Source organism: Salvelinus namaycush, chromosome 27 (genome assembly GCF_016432855.1).
Source record: "Salvelinus namaycush isolate Seneca chromosome 27, SaNama_1.0, whole genome shotgun sequence".
Lineage (NCBI taxonomy): Eukaryota > Metazoa > Chordata > Actinopteri > Salmoniformes > Salmonidae > Salvelinus > Salvelinus namaycush.
Window position 1 is genome coordinate 32,304,473 of NC_052333.1, and position 19,509 is coordinate 32,323,981.

The 19,509-nt window shown below is 47.4% G+C and overlaps 1 protein-coding gene across 1 annotated transcript in view; it reads right to left on the bottom strand.

Annotated features, from left to right (window-relative positions):
• The window catches only part of LOC120022370 (microtubule-actin cross-linking factor 1-like), a 273,215-nt gene that overhangs the window by 72,310 nt on the left and 181,396 nt on the right, over positions 1 to 19,509 (bottom strand). Inside the window, exons 43-59 of the mRNA XM_038966262.1 lie at positions 19,154 to 19,318; positions 16,940 to 17,281; positions 16,483 to 16,674; positions 15,997 to 16,170; positions 15,659 to 15,782; positions 15,187 to 15,386; positions 14,699 to 15,016; positions 9,438 to 9,604; positions 7,762 to 7,918; positions 7,417 to 7,528; positions 7,051 to 7,113; positions 6,395 to 6,636; positions 6,056 to 6,185; positions 4,879 to 5,078; positions 4,140 to 4,650; positions 2,900 to 3,894; positions 1,523 to 2,023 (exon numbers count right to left, since the gene is read on the bottom strand). Of these exons, the coding sequence (XP_038822190.1) occupies positions 1,523 to 2,023; positions 2,900 to 3,894; positions 4,140 to 4,650; positions 4,879 to 5,078; positions 6,056 to 6,185; positions 6,395 to 6,636; positions 7,051 to 7,113; positions 7,417 to 7,528; positions 7,762 to 7,918; positions 9,438 to 9,604; positions 14,699 to 15,016; positions 15,187 to 15,386; positions 15,659 to 15,782; positions 15,997 to 16,170; positions 16,483 to 16,674; positions 16,940 to 17,281; positions 19,154 to 19,318 (4,593 nt within the window). The remainder of the gene's footprint in view (positions 1 to 1,522; positions 2,024 to 2,899; positions 3,895 to 4,139; positions 4,651 to 4,878; positions 5,079 to 6,055; positions 6,186 to 6,394; positions 6,637 to 7,050; positions 7,114 to 7,416; positions 7,529 to 7,761; positions 7,919 to 9,437; positions 9,605 to 14,698; positions 15,017 to 15,186; positions 15,387 to 15,658; positions 15,783 to 15,996; positions 16,171 to 16,482; positions 16,675 to 16,939; positions 17,282 to 19,153; positions 19,319 to 19,509) is intronic.

The window sequence follows — 19,509 nt, forward strand, 5'->3', positions numbered from 1 at the left end:
GTAATCAATGTGTAATAACTACATAGAACATTTATGAACGTTTTAAAGTATTATGTCACGTGCAGTCATATTATGTCCTGATTGGTCAACAAGCTTATATGACACGTCAAATAGTGTTAGTTTACGTTAAAAAAAATTGACACGCAAAGACCCAAACGGCGTTCCATAGAATAAAATGCGTCAGAAGTAGTGCAGTGCTGCTGTGACTAAACTCTTCTCTCTTCCTGGCTCTAGACCTCTGTGTCATACCCCCAGCCATGATCAACTGGATCATATCACTCTCCCCTTCCTTGCATGTAGGCTCACTCAAATACCCTAAGGTAACATCTACAACACACACCTCCTCAGTCCCCATACCCCCTCTTCTGATCTCCAGTGACTTGATAAAGAGGAGAGCGGGAGGAGACGGGATACACCCCCCCCCAAACGGTTCTATAAATACAGCTCGGAGCCAGCGGAACGACTCGAGTTAGGAGGGGTCACACACTCCATCACAACACCGTCCACAGCCCACAGTAGGAACGGAGTTATGAAAGAAGCGTCGCCCGACAAAATCCGGTTTGATCAAGTGCTAATAGACCATGAAGGGAAGGAAAGTAGTGCGGCAGCAAAGTTGAAGCTGGAGTTGATTTGTAGAAAAGAGGATGCTAACAGTACACACACGTCATGCTGTAGACATAGTCCCAGACAGAGAGAGACAAGAACGCAACGCATCTGCGCTAGGAGATGAGGCTTAATACACAAAGTTCAACAACCAAGAAAGGTCAAGTACTTTCCTCTCAGAACTCTCCCAATAAATGACTCTTATGTAACTAAAGGCTTTCAAAAGGATCTGTGGTAGTCAATTGCTTATTTCAACAAGACACACTAATACTTTTACAGGTCAGAGTCGAGCACCAGCTGAGAAGTTCTAACAAAATGGCCGACAGAGAGAGCCGCAACTGTGCAATAACATACACTGTCAGTTAGAATTCTATGCACAATATTTGCTGAATATAATTCAAACCAAAGAAATAACTATAGCTTCACAATACCCATTCCTGGACTGGTTCTAATATCTAATAAGTCGTTAATGCAATATTTCCCAAATGGTGGCTTGTGGCTAGATAATACTGGCGTTGTGGCTAGAAACGTAGTTTTCCATTCTCTGAGGAATCACATGAACATTTAGAAGGCTGTTCATCGATGCCGGCACCAAAAACACATGCCAAGCTCTCGCCTAGGAGGCTGTACTACCATAGCTGGCTCTACCCAACTTACAAATCTCTGAAGACATAATGCCCAAAGACATTACACGGTGGGGTAACCAAAACAGAAACTTATCAGAGAAGAATAGCACAAGACAATACAAAAATATATTACAATAGGGTAGCCATAGAAAGAGAATTACTTCCAGGCCTGTGTAAAGAGTAAAAATGGCCGCCGGCCCACCCATCACGGAACATTGACGTCCATTCTAGTCATTCCATTTCCATGACAGTAGTAGAACATTCACAACAATAAACATCAAACTCGTTCTTACCTTGAACTCGTGCAGCTGCTGCTTGATGTTCTCCACCTCTGTCCCCACCACGCCCTGCGCGTTCAGCCCCTCCTCTGCACGTCCCAGCAGCCCTTGCAGCTCCGCCACCTTGGCGTAGAACTCTCCCACCTTCTCGGCAGCCACCTCGATCTGTCCCATTCTGGCCTGGCCCCTTTCGGACAGCTTCCCAGCCTGGCGGCTCAGGGCCTCAGTCTCTCTCCTCAGGGCGAGGAGATCGGGAGACGACCCCTCGCGCCGGAGCATGGCGGTGCAGTCGCCTCCGTGACCTTCGAGCTCCGACCTCAACGTGGCCAGGCGAGCTAGGAAGGCCTGGACAGCATCTGCCTGCGAGGCAAGCGAGTCGGCATCGCGCCCCACGGGGCTCAACGAGTCTAGCTCGTCGTCCAGGTCAGCCAGGTGGGAGAAGAGGTCGCGCACCGAGGACTGGACCTCGCCCACGCCCTGGAGACGGGACTCCAGGGTGGAACAGCACTTTTCAATCTTGAGGGAGAGGGAAGGGAGAAAGCGAGAGAGAAAGGGGGGAAGGAAGGGAGACAGCGTTAATAATGTTAGCAAGTTGGAAGTGGCATGGTGCCTTGCTGATGTAACGATATGATATAAATACAGGGACAAATACAATTAACTAGGCTACATGAGTCAGCATTTTATCTCTGTTTTGATGACTCACTTTTTTCTCATTAGCAAGAGAGTTAAGAGACAATTATCTAATCAATAATGGTCAAATGTAATATCTCCTTACCATGCATCTGATGAAATATCGTATTGATTTGTAAGTGAAACAAGTCTAAGTAACTATATATGGCACATTTGGTAACTATACCTATCAATATACAGTACAATGCTTTTGACTCGTTGGTTTACATTTCAGTATGGTGATGAGATGGTCTGAAGCGTTCGAGCTGTATAATGACCATATAAGATCACTGGAACTCCTCTGTCAGCTAAAAAAGACATTCTGTTCTCTTTCAACTCACACACACTCAATGACCCGTGCTAAAATTGGCTCCTCCTTTGTATCAGTCACACTCCAGGGTGAATAGATTGGCTGTGTTACAATACTCATAAATGGCTTTCTTTCCTTGTCTCCTTCCCTCATTTGTCCACTAATGTAATTGTAAAGGACATGTAAAATTGATAAGGCCAATAGAGACAAACAAATGGTATCAAAAGAGAAAAGGCTGTTGAAGAGTATTGTGACACCTCAATTTGAGTGTTTTATATTTTTGAAAACGACACTTCTTTTTTGGGACATTCTCCTATTGAACAGAATGTTGGCCTCCATCTTTCATAGGAGTGTCTATGAAATATTTATACATGAAATACACTGTATACTAAATTCCTCACACATCTTCTCACCTTTTCGCTGACGTCTCCAAACTCTCTGTCCGTGTCTCGGGCCTGCTGCTCCAGCCTCTGTCCTCCCTCTCCGCCACCCCCTGCTGTGTGGGGTGCGTCCTGCACCAGCCCCTGGGCCAGATCCCTCAGGTAGGCCACCTGTGGCTGCAGCGAGTGCAGCGTCTCCTGCTGGCTCCTCAGCCGCTCCAGGCTCTTGTTGCTGCACGCCTGTGGGCCCAGCGCCTCCTGCACCTCGATCTGATGCCGCGCTGCCTCCAGCCTCCTCTCTACCGCCTGCCGCCCGTCCTCAAACTCTTTAAGTCGACCCGCTAGCTCTTCCAGTTGGGAAACACGGTTTTGGAGGTTTTCTCCCAGCCCGTCGACTCTACGGTTGAGTTGGGCTTTTTCGTCGCGTACGTCTTCCTCTCCGACGTGGCAGTGTTCCAGGAGTTGGTCGGCCGCAATGTTTAAAGCCTCCAGGAGGGGGCGACGGCGGTCTAGATCCAAACACAGCTGCCTGGACTTCTGCAAAGCCTCATCCAGGGCCGCAGGGTCTAGGGAGAGCTGGATGTCAGCCTCCCGCTCCTCGCACTCTGCCACCCAGGGCGTGAGCTCGGCGCGGTGCTGCTGATAACTCTCGGCCTTGGTCAGGGCGGATTTCATCCGGTTCTGGCGTTCCGTGATGCACTGGTTGAGATCATCCCAGTCCTGGCGGAGGGCGGTAAGCCGGGACAGTAAGGCTGATCGTTCTTCGCCGCCGGCGGGTAGCGAGGCGAGCAGGGAGGCCCCCTCGGCCTGGATGAGCTCGTAGGGGCCACGTTGGCTGGCCACCCCGCGATGAAGCTCGTCTTGCTGGGCAAGCAGGGTCCGGATAGCCCCGGGCTGGCAGGGGAGGGAGTCGGCGGTAGAGTCTCTTTGACCACTCTGGTTGTCCAGCCAGCTCCGCAGCTCCTTGAACATCTGCTGGAACTGCTGGGTGCTGGAGAGAGCGGCTTGGAGCTGGGATAAACCGTCCGCTGAGGGAAAGAGAGGACAGAGGATTTTAATGCTATTCATTTACAGATGTTTTGATGAAGAACATTCAACCTAAGCCTGAGAGAGGTTATAACGCTGGATTGAAAACCTTGACAACTAGCCACAATGAGACCAAAACCCACCCCAAAACATACCGGTCCCCTTCACATACAAATACTACTGAAGCCAACAGAGATTCATGCAAACAGAATTAAGATGAACACCATAGACAAGACAGAAGACTCACCGGCCCTCTCCTCCAGACTCCTCAGCGGGCCACTCACGCTCTCCAGCCTCTTCTTTAGCTCGTCTCTCAGGTAAGGTTCAACCACGATGGCGCTCAGCTCGCCGCACAGCTTCTCCGCCTCGCCCAGCTCTTCCCTCCTCTGCTCCAGCTCAGAGCGGATCTCGCCCGTCTCCTGCAGACGCCGTTTCAGGGCCTCGGGCTGGGCACTGAGCGAGGCTTGGCTGTCCAGCCGCTCGCCTAGCGCCCCGACGTTGACCGAGAGGTTCTTCAGCAGGGCCTGGTATCGCTCGCTGGTGCCCTGGGCCTGGTCGATGTGCTCAGAGCGCCGGGACAGACGTTGAGTGAGGTCGTCCCACTGCTGCGAGATGGAGCCAAGCTCGGACCGGACCTCCGCTAGGTCCTTGGCATCCTGTGGGGAGGCGTCGCCACCAGACGGGGAAAGGATGCCCTCGGCCGCCTGGGTGAGTTGGTCGAACTGGGGCCGGCGGGTCTCAAACTCACGCAGCATGAACTGTGGAGGACGGAGGGAAGGGAAAGAAGGGGGGGTCAGAACATCATCCATCAACGAGGAATCATTTCTACATTTTGGCTAGTACAATTGATCAGTAATTGATCAGAATGCGGTTGGTATTGGTTTATGCAGATTCAAGAACAGAATTGGCAAGTTGTGAACCATCTATTGTGACATTCTTATTCATTATTTTGCATGTGTTCAACACAGTTAACATCCTCCATGTACCTGCACTTGTTGATTCTGGGTGTTCAACATGTTGGGGTCGATGCTCAGGGGTCCCAGCACACTCATCATCAGCTCCTTCTCTTTGAGCCACGGCCCCAACTGACTGGCTGCTGTGGCAAAGCTGCCCAGCCTATCAGCACAGGTCTCCAGTTCCACCTGCCGCTGTACTGCCGCCTCATTGGCCTTTGCCCAGCGGGAGTCTTAAGTAAATAGGAAGTGAACTTTGGAGTGAAAAACAATAGCAACTATTGCTTATATATATATATTTTAAAAAATGACACTAACAAACTAGTGAAGAACCATAAAAACAGTGAAACTGATGAGTTCCATGAGTGACATTCCCAAAGCTGAAAAATCACAATAGAAACAGTATGAAGGACATTTTCATCACAGTGGAGACCAATTATTTTGACTTGCTCATGCACGCACGCACACACACACCTCCTGTATATAGCTCCATTCTTGTGCATTTTACTCCTCGAGTTACCATTTAATTTGTATTATCATCATCTTTTAACTCTGCATCGCTGGGAAGGGTTCGTAACCAAGCATTTCACGGTAGAGTCTACACCAGTTGTATTCGGCACATGTGTCAAATAACATTTGACACACACGGCGCTTAGAAATAAGCAATTTTTCTCTTTCCTCATGACTCATGCACTGGGCATCCAGCAGAGAGAGTGAGTCTTGGATCCACATGGCTTTGAAATAAAGCCCTGTGTGAAATGTGTGGAGAAAGGAGCTCTGCCGTGTTCCTACCTTACATATCACAGGGCTATAATCAAGTCAGGGGTAAAATATCAAGTATTTGAAGGTGATGTTAATGACATAGTCATCCCACTCATGTGCTAACTAATATTGATCTTAACCAACCACATGTTCTTTACCTTTCAAGCTGTGAAAAGCTCTAATAACCCTTGCTGACGCAAATCATTAAATCTCAAATAACTACTATATTAGCCTGTCCTCCCATCTACAGCGTTGGTTTTCTTATCGTCTGAAATACACCTCGCTTAGTCAAACCTCAAAATGGCTATTATTTGATTCAGGGCCAAGTCCTATGTAGATACCCACGCAAAGAACATAGGCCTACCTGGTTCCTCATGTTAAAATGTGTCCCTTACCCCAGAACTATTCAAAATGTCTAACCCTATTCATCCATTCCAGTGCCACTCACCGATCTCCTTCATTTGTTGTCTCCAGGTGTCTGCCTCTGGGGAGTCTGGGTTGTCTGCTATTAGCTTCTCCAGGGTGCTCTTCAGCTCCTTCACCTTCCCAGAATGCTCTGCCAGCTCAGACAGTAAGGCCTAACGGACAGAAGAACAGCTATATCAGTACGTTGGATACAAAAAGACAAGGATAAGCATGTAGAAAGTAAGCAATAGAGAGTACCATATGTTTATGTCAGCTAGGGGGTGATCACACTTTGATTTTCCAATGCAGCATTAATGACCAACTAGCAGAGGCATAATACACCCCAATTTTGACAGTGTTTGACCCGAGTCCAGACACGTACCTTGTTCTCCTGGGCCTGGGCGCGTACCACCTCCGGTTTGGAGGGGGAGGCGGCAGTCTGGCCCAGGTGCAGGCTGTTCTCCCGGTCTCCCAGCCAGCGGCTGAGCTCCTCGGTACTCTGCCTGGCCTTCTGCCTCAGCTCCAGAGAGGTCTCCTGGCGCCACTGTCGGTCCTTCAGTTCCTCTCCCAGCTCCTCGTAACGACCGTTCACTTCCGCCACCGCAACCTGCAGCTCTGTCAGGTCTGAGAGAGAGGAGGACTTATCAATCATATTCAATCCAATTTGATTTGTGTAGTGTTTTCCATTTCGCAGACGTAAAAGCAGAGTTGACAGTGGAAAGAAAAACTCTTGAAAAGGTTTACACTGAAGTTATTTGGTTAATACTATCCAGAGCGACAGAATATTAGTGACAACAAATGTTTTCAACGGTGTTAGACACTGCAGTAGCACATACAAGAAGCTTACAGACAGAAGACAGACACACACACAGACAGAAAACAGATAATGAGCATTTTTGGGGGGGAGCGAGCAAGTGAGAAAAGCAGATTGTAAATCAAGCTGTGACGTCCACAAGTTGTAAGCGCTGGAGGGCATCTCGTATGAGGAAGGAGGCCAGAGACGATTGGTTTTGGATAAGGGAGTGAGGGTGAGCTCACCTTTGCATGTGTGAATGCCATTGACACTGCTGGGGCTTCCTGCACCATTGACCTGGGGAACACCTGGGAGAGGGACACACTGCACTCAGACAACTACATACATTGCAACGGACACCAGCACACGTTCATGGACAGTACAATAGAAAAACACTGCTAAGCATATAAACACACTCAGTCTCTGGCTTTCACACACACGGCTTAGCATGGACACCGCTACATCTAGAACGCGTGTTCACGTTACACACACTGATAGCATAGACCTCAACACACACACACACAACATACTCACAAACAGAGCTTGGATGAACTTGGACATACAGGTAGCTGGACACACACACACAGGCAGTAGTTTCCCATTCCCCTTACCGGTCTTGGTCTGGGGGGCTGTGATGTTTATGATAAGGGTCTCCAGTTCTGATCCAGTCTTGTTCAGCTCCAGAACCCGAACCCCTTGGGCCTTCCAGTCACTCAGTAAGTCCTTAGTAAAGAAATGGTTGAAAGTTATTAATGGCCTTACATAACTCCTCAATGAATAATCACATGGAAATATCATTCTGAATCACTAGCATGCTTTGGAATGTATTCACCAGTACACTTTCGAAATCTAGCAATACCTTAGAACGAGTCAATTATGTTTCAGTGATTGATTATACTGTTTGTTGCAGGAGTGTGATTAAACCATGTAGTCATTTTTTTTAAAGACACACACACCTTGAGCTGCTGCACTCTCCTCTGCAGGGCCTCTGTGTTGACGTTGGGCTCTTTGAGAGGCAGCTGCTCCTGTGTTGTCTGGAGCCACCTGAGGAGGGAGCCAGAGAGAGACCGGAACTGGCCCAACTGCTGCTCACAACTCTGGATGGCATTGTACCTGGAGCGGGAAGGAGACAGAGGGGAAGATGAAGGGATGGCGAGAGAGAAGAGAGGATTGAACAACAACAAAAAGAGAGAGAAAAATAGAGAGATGTAGGGATAGAAATTGAGACAGTGGGAGAAAAAGAGAAATAGGAATGAAGAGAGGAGAACAAAAGAAGGAAAAAGAGTAAAAGAAAGAGGGGAAGAGATTATTTTATTTCAATCCCATTATCCTTTCCATATAAAAAACACACAGGCGCTACATTAACCATCACATGCTACATGTCACAAAAAGAGAGGGGGATGCAGTTAAGGACAAACCACTATCTCGTCCATATTTGCCCAAGTCTATAGTCTCCTCAGCCTTCACCCTGGCCTTGTACTTGGTCTGCCCCATGGCAGCTGCTTTGAAGACTGACTGCAGTGCACACAGACGAAACAACCATTTTATAACCGTCTGGGTCATTGAAAGTGTGTCATTTACCTCCTGGTCAGTCTGCGTAAGCGAGAGCCCCTGTTGTATGACCGATAAATGAACACTGAACTGTGCCCACTATAACCCAGGGCTTATTTTTAGTAACCGCCGACCACATTCACTCCTGTGCCGTCAGCTAACACTGTCCACCCACACACCACTGTTGGCAACACACAGCTTTAAAAAGGGGCCAGGGCTCCTGTTAAGACACATCCTGCACAGGCCTAATCCCTCACTACATGTATAAGCCGCTATGGGAGCTTTTGCGATCTTTTGCTAGACGAACAGACAGTCCAATGGTATTCATAAGAGGCCTGACATAGAAATAGAAACACTAGACGGGACATTGCCAGTCATTCTATTTCTATGAGGCCAGACTCCCTTGTGGCAGGCTAACTCACTAGCCGCGCCACATCAAACTAGGGCGGCATGGCAACTGGTGCTGCCATACTAGAAGGACAAAGGATCCAGCCTATCAACTAATTAGGAGTGTATTCAAAGTTATCCACCCAGCCAATCACAGTGGGGGGGGGGGGTTGTGTTTCTGCTTGTCCACTCAGATTAAGATTTGTGAAAATCTGGCTTGGCCTGCTTTGTGTATGAATTTTTAAGGCATTAGTGTGAAGAGAAATGTCATGAGTGTCATATTTCAGACTGTAATGGTGGCAGTAATGTGATAGTGTATCAAATGAACAAAGAATATATATATAAAGCCCTTTTACAACGTGCTTTACAGATACGCAGCCTAAATCCCCAAGGTGCAAGCAAAGCAGAGGCAGAAAGAAGTCTGTGTTTTATCTAGCCATCTCCCTCTAGTGGGATTGGTGCTGCACTACAAGCCTAGGTGCACCTAGAGACCTCCCTTCGATTTTGTATTCGTCTCGGCTTTGTGTATTATTCTAAGGCAGTGCTTACCCATTGTGCACAGGGTCAATATTATCATATTTTTATTGGTTATGGTTCCTTGCATTTTTTTGCAGGGCTGTTCAACAGTGAACTGCAAAGCCTTGCATTGATTTTGGAATGGTTTTGGCTCTGTTTATTCTAAGGCAGTGCTTACCTTTCATTGATGTTGGATTCCAGTCGGGCGAACTCATCGGACACCTCTCTGACATTGTCCAGTAGGGTCTGTGTGCTGGTCAGGGCCTTGGCTTGGCTCAGGTCTGTCCCCAGCTGGCAGAAGGACTTAAGTTGACCTGCCTCCTGCTCCTGCTCCGCTCTCACCTCCTGTAGTAGTAAGGCAGATACAGATATGTTGTCTGAAGGTAGCAAATCCTCCCTGAAAACTCTTACAGCATAGTCCCTTGTGCCTCTCTGTTCAAACAGATATCTATGTCTCTGTAACATTTTTATCATGCTCTCACCTCTATGGTCTGCGACACTGATTTCTATGGTTCTGCAAGACTATCCTCCTCTCACCTTACATTAATATCTATGGTCTCCCCGACTGATCTATGGTCTAACTGATGTCTATAGTTCTGGAATTCTGCTATCTACAGCGGGTATCATAAGTATCTCCCCCTTGAATTTCTTCACATTTTATTGTGTTACAAAGTGGGATAAAAATTGATTTAATTTACATTTTTTTGTCAATGATCTACACACAATACTCTGTAGTGGAAGAAAGACATTCAAACATTTTATAAAGATTAATGAAAAAAAAAAAAAAAACACAAATATACCTTGATTAGACAAGTATTCACCCACGAGTCAATACATGTTAAAAACACTATTGGCAGCGATTACAGGTGTGTCTCTTGGGAAAGTCTCTAAGAGAATTGGATTGTGCAATATTTGCCCATTAATCTTTTCTAAATTCTTCAAGCTAAATTCTTCAAGCTCTGTCAAGGTGTTGGGGATCATAGACAGCAATTTTATAGATGTTCAAGCAGATTTAAATCAAAACTGTAACTTGGCAACTCAGGAACATTCACTGACTTCTTGCTAAGCAACTCGAGTGTAGATTTGGCCTTGTGTTGTAGGTTAATGTCCTGCTGAAAGGTGATATCCTCTCCCAGTGTCTGGTGGAAAGCAGGTTTTCCTCTAGGATTTTTCATGTGCTTCGGTCCATAGAATTTTTTTTTCTCCAATTCTGAAAAACTCTCTAGTCTTTGCCGAAGTCAAGCATACCCATACCATGATGAAGACACCACCATGCTTGAAAAAAAGGAAGAAGCTACTCAGTGATGTGTTGTGTTGGATTTGCCCTAAACATAAGGCTTTGCATGTATTCCAAAAATTGTATTCCTTTGCCATGTTTTTTTGCAGTATTACCTAGTGCCTTGTTGCAAACAGGATGCATGTTTTGGAATTTTTGTATTCTGTAGATTTTTTTTCTTCTACTTTGACATTATGGAGTATTTTGTGTAAATCAATGACCAACATTTTTTAAAATCACAATTAAACAATTTAAATCCCACTTTGTAACGGAACAAAATGTGAAAATACTCATTTCTATACTTTCAGTTATTTTACATATTTTTGTGAATCTTTAATGATAAATGCAGCTCTATACAAATTTCTTTTCAATTGTATAGATAGACCAAAACTTTTTTCAAAAGTGTATTTTTTTAAATTTTTTAAACTACCTTGACATAGAAACTCTTATTTTCTACAGCGCAGGGGATAAAAAGAACAATGTACTGCCTACGCATCGTTATATAATAATTGTTCAAAATCTGTGTTTGGCTAATGTACTACATATTTTACTTTCTCAACTCTATGGTTCTGGAACACTGATATCTATCATCCCGCCCCTCACCTCTATGGTTCTGGAACACTGATATCTAGCATCCCGCCCCTCACCTCTATGGTTCTGGAACACTGATATCTATCATCCCGCCCATCACCTCTATGGTTCTGGAACACTGATATCTAGCATCCCGCCCCTCAACTCTATGGTTCTGGAACACTGATATCTATCATCCCGCCCCTCACCTCTATGGTTCTGGAACACTGATATCTATCATCCCGCCCCTCACCTCTATGGTTCTGGAACACTGATATCTATCATCCCACCCCTCACCTCTATGGTTCTGGAACACTGATATCTAGCATCCCGCCCCTCACCTCTATGGTTCTGGAACACTGATATCTAGCATCCCGCCCCTCACCTCTATGGTTCTGGAACACTGATATCTATCATCCCACCCCTCACCTCTATGGTTCTGGAACACTGATATCTATCATCCCACCCTCACCTCTATGGTTCTGGAACACTGATATCTAGCATCCCGCCCCTCACCTCTATGGTTCTGGAACACTGATATCTATCATCCCGCCCCTCACCTCTATGGTTCTGGAACACTGATATCTATCATCCCACCCCTCACCTCTATGGTTCTGGAACACTGATATCTATCATCCCGCCCCTCACCTCTATGGTTCTGGAACACTGATATCTAGCATCCCGCCCCTCACCTCTATGGTTCTGGAACACTGATATCTATCATCCCGCCCCTCACCTCTATGGTTCTGGAACACTGATATCTATCATCCCGCCCCTCACCTCTATGGTTCTGGAACACTGATATCTATCATCCCGCCCCTCACCTCTATGGTTCTGGAACACTGATATCTATCATCCCGCCCATCACCTCTATGGTTCTGGAACACTGATATCTAGCATCCCACCCCTCACCTCTATGGTTCTGGAACACTGATATCTATCATCCCGCCCCTCAACTCTATGGTTCTGGAACACTGATATCTATCATCCCGCCCCTCACCTCTATGGTTCTGGAACACTGATATCTATCATCCCACCCCTCACCTCTATGGTTCTGGAACACTGATATCTATCATCCCGCCCATCACCTCTATGGTTCTGGAACACTGATATCTAGCATCCCACCCCTCACCTCTATGGTTCTGGAACACTGATATCTATCATCCCGCCCCTCAACTCTATGGTTCTGGAACACTGATATCTATCATCCCGCCCCTCACCTCTATGGTTCTGGAACACTGATATCTATCATCCCGCCCCTCACCTCTATGGTTCTGGAACACTGATATCTATCATCCCGCCCCTCACCTCTATGGTTCTGGAACACTGATATCTATCATCCCGCCCCTCAACTCTATGGTTCTGGAACACTGATATCTATCATCCCGCCCCTCACCTCTATGGTTCTGGAACACTGATATCTATCATCCCACCCCTCACCTCTATGGTTCTGGAACACTGATATCTATCATCCCACCCCTCACCTCTATGGTTCTGGAACACTGATATCTAGCATCCCGCCCCTCACCTCTATGGTTCTGGAACACTGATATCTAGCATCCCACCCCTCACCTCTATGGTTCTGGAACACTGATATCTATCATCCCGCCCCTCACCTCTATGGTTCTGGAACACTGATATCTAGCATCCCGCCCCTCACCTCTATGGTTCTGGAACACTGATATCTATCATCCCGCCCCTCACCTCTATGGTTCTGGAACACTGATATCTAGCATCCCACCCCTCACCTCTATGGTTCTGGAACACTGATATCTATCATCCCGCCCCTCACCTCTATGGTTCTGGAACACTGATATCTATCATCCCGCCCCTCACCTCTATGGTTCTGGAACACTGATATCTATCATCCCGCCCCTCACCTCTATGGTTCTGGAACACTGATATCTATCATCCCGCCCCTCACCTCTATGGTTCTGGAACACTGATATCTATCATCCCGCCCCTCACCTCTATGGTTCTGGAACACTGATATCCATCATCCCGCCCCTCACCTCTATGGTTCTGGAACACTGATATCTATCATCCCGCCCCTCACCTCTATGGTTCTGGAACACTGATATCTATCATCCCGCCCCTCACCTCTATGGTTCTGGAACACTGATATCTATCATCCCGCCCCTCACCTCTATGGTTCTGGAACACTGATATCTATCATCCCGCCCCTCACCTCTGGTTCTGGAACACTGATATCTATCATCCCGCCCCTCACCTCTATGGTTCTGGAACACTGATATCTATCATCCCGCCCCTCACCTCTATGGTTCTGGAACACTGATATCTATCATCCCACCCCTCACCTCTATGGTTCTGGAACACTGATATCTATCATCCCGCCCCTCACCTCTATGGTTCTGGAACACTGATATCTATCATCCCGCCCCTCACCTCTATGGTTCTGGAACACTGATATCTATCATCCCGCCCCTCACCTCTATGGTTCTGGAACACTGATATCTATCATCCCGCCCCTCACCTCTATGGTTCTGGAACACTGATATCTATCATCCCGCCCCTCACCTCTATGGTTCTGGAACACTGATATCTATCATCCCGCCCCTCACCTCTATGGTTCTGGAACACTGATATCTATCATCCCGCCCCTCACCTCTATGGTTCTGGAACACTGATATCTATCATCCCGCCCCTCACCTCTATGGTTCTGGAACACTGATATCTATCATCCCGCCCCTCACCTCTATGGTTCTGGAACACTGATATCTATCATCCCGCCCCTCAACTCTATGGTTCTGGAACACTGATATCTATCATCCCGCCCCTCACCTCTATGGTTCTGGAACACTGATATCTATCATCCCGCCCCTCACCTCTATGGTTCTGGAACACTGATATCTATCATCCCACCCCTCACCTCTATGGTTCTGGAACACTGATATCTAGCATCCCGCCCCTCACCTCTATGGTTCTGGAACACTGATATCTAGCATCCCGCCCCTCACCTCTATGGTTCTGGAACACTGATATCTATCATCCCACCCCTCACCTCTATGGTTCTGGAACACTGATATCTATCATCCCACCCTCACCTCTATGGTTCTGGAACACTGATATCTAGCATCCCGCCCCTCACCTCTATGGTTCTGGAACACTGATATCTATCATCCCGCCCCTCACCTCTATGGTTCTGGAACACTGATATCTATCATCCCGCCCCTCACCTCTATGGTTCTGGAACACTGATATCTATCATCCCGCCCCTCACCTCTATGGTTCTGGAACACTGATATCTATCATCCCGCCCCTCACCTCTATGGTTCTGGAACACTGATATCTATCATCCCGCCCCTCACCTCTATGGTTCTGGAACACTGATATCTATCATCCCGCCCCTCACCTCTATGGTTCTGGAACACTGATATCTATCATCCCGCCCATCACCTCTATGGTTCTGGAACACTGATATCTAGCATCCCACCCCTCACCTCTATGGTTCTGGAACACTGATATCTATCATCCCGCCCCTCAACTCTATGGTTCTGGAACACTGATATCTATCATCCCGCCCCTCAACTCTATGGTTCTGGAACACTGATATCTATCATCCCGCCCCTCACCTCTATGGTCTGTCTGTAGTCCTCCATACTGCGGTCAGGCTGTCCCGCGGGGCTCAGAGCTCTCAGGCAGGTCTGAGTGAAACCCTGCAGGTCTGTACTCAGTCTCTCATAGTTCTCCAGCTTGGGTAGGAGCCCCCGGAGCTCAGCCTCCCTCTCGGCCTGCTTGGCCTGTGCCGCGCCGTAGCTCTGGGTCAGGCTCTCTAGTGACGCCTGGAGCCCGGAGGCTGTGGAGGCGTCAGAGCTCTGGAGCAGTTTGGAGACAGAGTCGCAGGTGGCCTCCACACTTCCCTGTCTGGATAACAGCTCCTGGCGTAGTTTCTGGAACAGAGGGGAAGTTGGTTAAAATAAGCTCATGTAACACAACTGCAAAGTGGACAGTGGAGGTGTGTATTAGATGTGAAGGGAAAAGTGTTCAAAGGAGATAAATGTAAAAAAATCATAGCTGCAGACTGTTCCATAGTAGACTCCCTGTATTTCTACTATGGTACCTGATTCTGTGTGAGGGCGTCCTGGACAGCCTGGGCGGTAGGTTGGATGGGCCCGGGGGTCAGCAGCAGGCCGTCCAGCCAGACTAGCAGGCCCTTCAGCCCCTCCTGGACACTGACCGACTGGGCTACGGACGTCTGGAGCTGCTCAGCCCGCTCCGACACGGACTCAGACAGAGAGCAGAACCTCTTTTCTAGACCATCTGGCTCAGAGAGAGGAAGGGGGAGAGGAGAGAGTGTCGGTGTAGTTACTTTTCCCCATTACGATACAGAATCATTTGTTTCGGTGGATGGATATAAAAAGACGTCAACAGAAATGGGGGTATTAAGGACAGTAAGTGGTCATTACTGGAGAGCCCCTGTATGATCTCTGAGGATATAGAGGAATAGGATATTCATTGATATGGGGGAGTGGATGAGATATATAGAAGGTTATGAACGGCAAAACAGTAGACATTGTTGTGAGCTAGCGTACCTGCAGTGCTGGTGATCTCAGCAGCTCTGAGAGTGGGGGATTCCCGTGTGTTGGCCAGCTCTCTGCCTGACCTCCTCACCTTCTCCAACTGGACTGACCTCTCCGCCAGCTCATCCTGCAACAGCTGACCAGAACACAGGGAGAGGGGGGGAGAAAAAGAAAAGGGTGGAAAAGGAGGAGAAATGTTGAAGTGCGGGGAATAGAAAACAACAGTGTTCCATCCCCTCTTCACAAAGAGTGAGATGCCGATGTCTCCGCTTTCAGTCACATGTATATACTGTATTAAATAATTCAGCATATTTGCATACCCCATCGACCGGCGGTATTTCTATGCTCACCTGTACGGCCCGCAGTGTGTTCTGTAGTGTCTGTGTGTCTGTCTCTCCGCTGGGTCCGGCTATACTCTGGTTCTGTTCCTGGGCGCTGAGCCAGGTGTGGAGCGACACAGCCTCGTCCTGGTACTGCTGGTAGCGCTCCAACAGACCCGACAGACGCCCGCCCAGATCTGAAGACTGGAGAGGGAAGACAGGGGGGAGAGTCAGTAGGCATAGATCGATGAAGATGAACAGGTCACTATCTCTACTATGAAAGTAGATCAACGTCCAATATCTCTACAGCCCACTTATGGTTATCGATTGATTATTAGCTATATACAAAATTATGTAAAATAATGAACAAGGCTTATATTTCAAAGGGACCTTAACTGACTAAAGCACGTCTTTCAACACAATCCCTGCCCTTTTGGATATACCTCTCCAGTGCATTGGTACACAAAGCGCAGTAATAATGAAGAATACAGTCCCCCTACTCTATACGAGACCCACCTTGGTGTGCAGCGCAGTGTAGCGGTGGTTGGCATCCTGTAGTTTGCCCGTGACCAGCTGCTTGGTCTCCTCCAGGGCTGGGTCAGACCCTCCTACCTTCTCCAGAGCCCCCTGGACAGAGTCCAGCACCTTCTGACCAGAGATGGACACAAAGCGCAGGTCTGCCTTGTGGCAGATCACATCTTCCGCTAGCTGGAAGACAACAGGTTCCAGGTCAGTTTGATACAGTCAAGAATGTGTTCAGTTACAACGTTTGAAACAGTAGACATAGCATCTTGAGTATCATGACTCAGTAGGAGTGAATATTGCTACCAACTGCCAATATAAACCCTGAACTATTGTTACAGTAAGCCTATTTGCTTGCATCTCGCTCATGTAAATCATCTCTCTATGGCTATGCTATGTAGCTTTTCTCTAACCCACACTAGTATTGGAAAAGCCAAAAAACAACATATACCTTCTTGTGCTCTTCCAGTCTCCCCTTCAGGCCCTGTGCGTCCGTCTCTCCTTCCCCAAGGGAACACAGCTCCCCCTCACTCTGTTCCAGCCAGGTCCCCAGGCCTCCGTGCTCCTGGAGGAACTTGGCCAGATCGTCCTTAAGGGCCTCGGAGCGCCTCAGCCTCTCCTGGCAGGCCCGCAGCTTTTCCTGGTGTTGGGTCTGGAGCTGGTCTAGCTGGTCCCGCAGACGGCGTTTCTCCTCGGCTGACACGGCCGAGTCGGGCTGGTCCAGGAGGGAGCGAGCGTTCTGGGACACCTGCATCAGTTGGGTCTGTTGTGCCTGGAGCTGCTGGAGCTCCGCCTGTAGAGGGGTCAAAGATCAAAGGTCGTATATGGTCACAGTGAGCATTAGTGAGGGTTCATCTCAATAGACTTAACAGGCTTTGTACAGACAGTGGCAAGTCAAATTCAAGTACTTTTTCTAGCACTAATATTTATTTTCAAGGGCCATCAAATTTGTAATAGGTCATATTATGCAATTGTTTCGAGTCGCCACCAGATGGCAGTATATCGCCACAACCTCATGAGAAAAAAAAAGTTAAATGTTATTTATCACTATCTTACAAGTTCTACTCAATACTTTGTTTCATTACTTATTTACTACATACATGAGTGGTAAGTCAGTACTGATGATTTCGTAATTTGAGTAGTGATGTGCAGAGCTTTGGAACATGCCTACTGGTGAGGCGGGTGTGAGGAAAACGGCACGTGAACGGTCACCAGGACGGCATGATCACGGCTGCCGCATGATAAAACGGAATATCGCAGAGCACCCCGCAAATGAGGCGATTGGCAAAAAAGGTCTGGAGGTTGTTGCAGAAAAAAAGTCAATGTAGAAGCGGCGCCAGCGCAGGGTGCAGCGTTGTGTCTTTCCCCCTTCTTCAGCGCCGATTCAGCCATGTTCGCAATGCCAAAGTCTGACGCATTTTTTGCACCTTACATGGTGTGGGTTGGTTGGGTCCAGTGATGTAGTGGTAAAAAAACGTGGATAAACTATACTAAACAAAAATATAAAAAACGCAAAATGTAAAGTGTTGGTCCCATGTTTCATGAGCCAAAATAAAATATACCAGAAATGTTCCATATGCACACACGCGCTCCAGCAGGTATATTTCACTGGTCATCCCCAAAGCCAACACCTGCTTTGGACGCCTTTCCTTCCAGTTCTCTGCTGCCAATGACTGGAACGAATTGCAAAAATCACTGAAGCTGGAGATCTCCCCCTCTATCTTTAAGCATCAGCTGTCAGAGCAGCTTACCGATCACTGTACCTGTACACAGCCAATCTGTAAATAGCACACCCAACTACCTCATCCCCATATTATTACTTACCCTCTTGCTCTTTTGCACCCCAGTATCTCTACTTGCACATCTTCTGCACATCAATCACTCCAGTGTTAATGCTAAATTGTAATTATTTCGCCACTATGGCCTATTTATTGCCTTACCTCCCTAATCTTCTACCTTTGCACACACTGTGCATAGATTTCTCTATTGTGTTATTGACTGTACGTTTGTTTGTTTAACTCTGTTGTTTTTGTCGCACTGCTTTGCTTTATCTTGGCCAGGTCGCAGTTGTAAATGAGAACTTGTTCTCAACTGGCCCATCTGGTTAAATAAAGGCAGATTTGAATCTACATTTGCCTGGCATTTTAACTATCGATGTGACGTTTGGCGGTGCCTAGTCAGTTCTGTACCTGCCTGGCTGAGTGGCAGTGTGGGTGGAATGAGCGAGCTCGCCTGGCAACCACAGCGCGAAACACGTGAGGAAATGAATTTCTAATATTTCTCATAAATATATTTGATCAATATCTGTTCTCCTCTCATTTTACTTTAAAGTACTTTTCAAGTACCAATTTGAGAAAAGGTCTGATTTTCAAGGTATTCCAGTACTTGAATTTCAGAGTACCAAATTCAGGTACTCTAAGCACCTCAAGCACCTTGTGCGGACCCCGTCTTAACTGGAAAGGAGATTAGGAGAGGAACCTTAGTTTATTGGGAAGCACACTGACTACCATTCAATAACCTGTGCCAAGCACCTAAAAAGGCCATTTTAGAGGCCTTTTCTGCAGTATTATGTTTAATTCTGAACACATTTATACACATTGTATACCACAACAACAAGAACAAAATGACTTTCGTAAATAAACAAGGAGCGAGGAGAATGTCTGACCTGGAGCATGTCGCTGTGTGATTGTAGACCTCCCTCTGGCGATGTGGAGGAGGACGAGGAGAGGTGGTCAGTAACGGTCACCCCAGGCTGGTCGAGCGAGGAGAGCTCCTCTAGCAGCGAGTCGATCTGGCCCCGTGTCTCCTGCAGCTCCTCTACTGCCTTCGCCTACAGGGGAAGAAAACACAGGGGAAATATTAGAACAAGACCAAACAGCACAGATCAGGGTGAGTGTATATTTCTACCAATTAAAATGCAGTCAGGGAATGAAAGGCCCTTCACCATAATTGACACAGAAACACAAAGGCAAGCGCTTTTCCTCTGGGTTAATTGCCATACTGTAGCTATTTCTGTAGTAT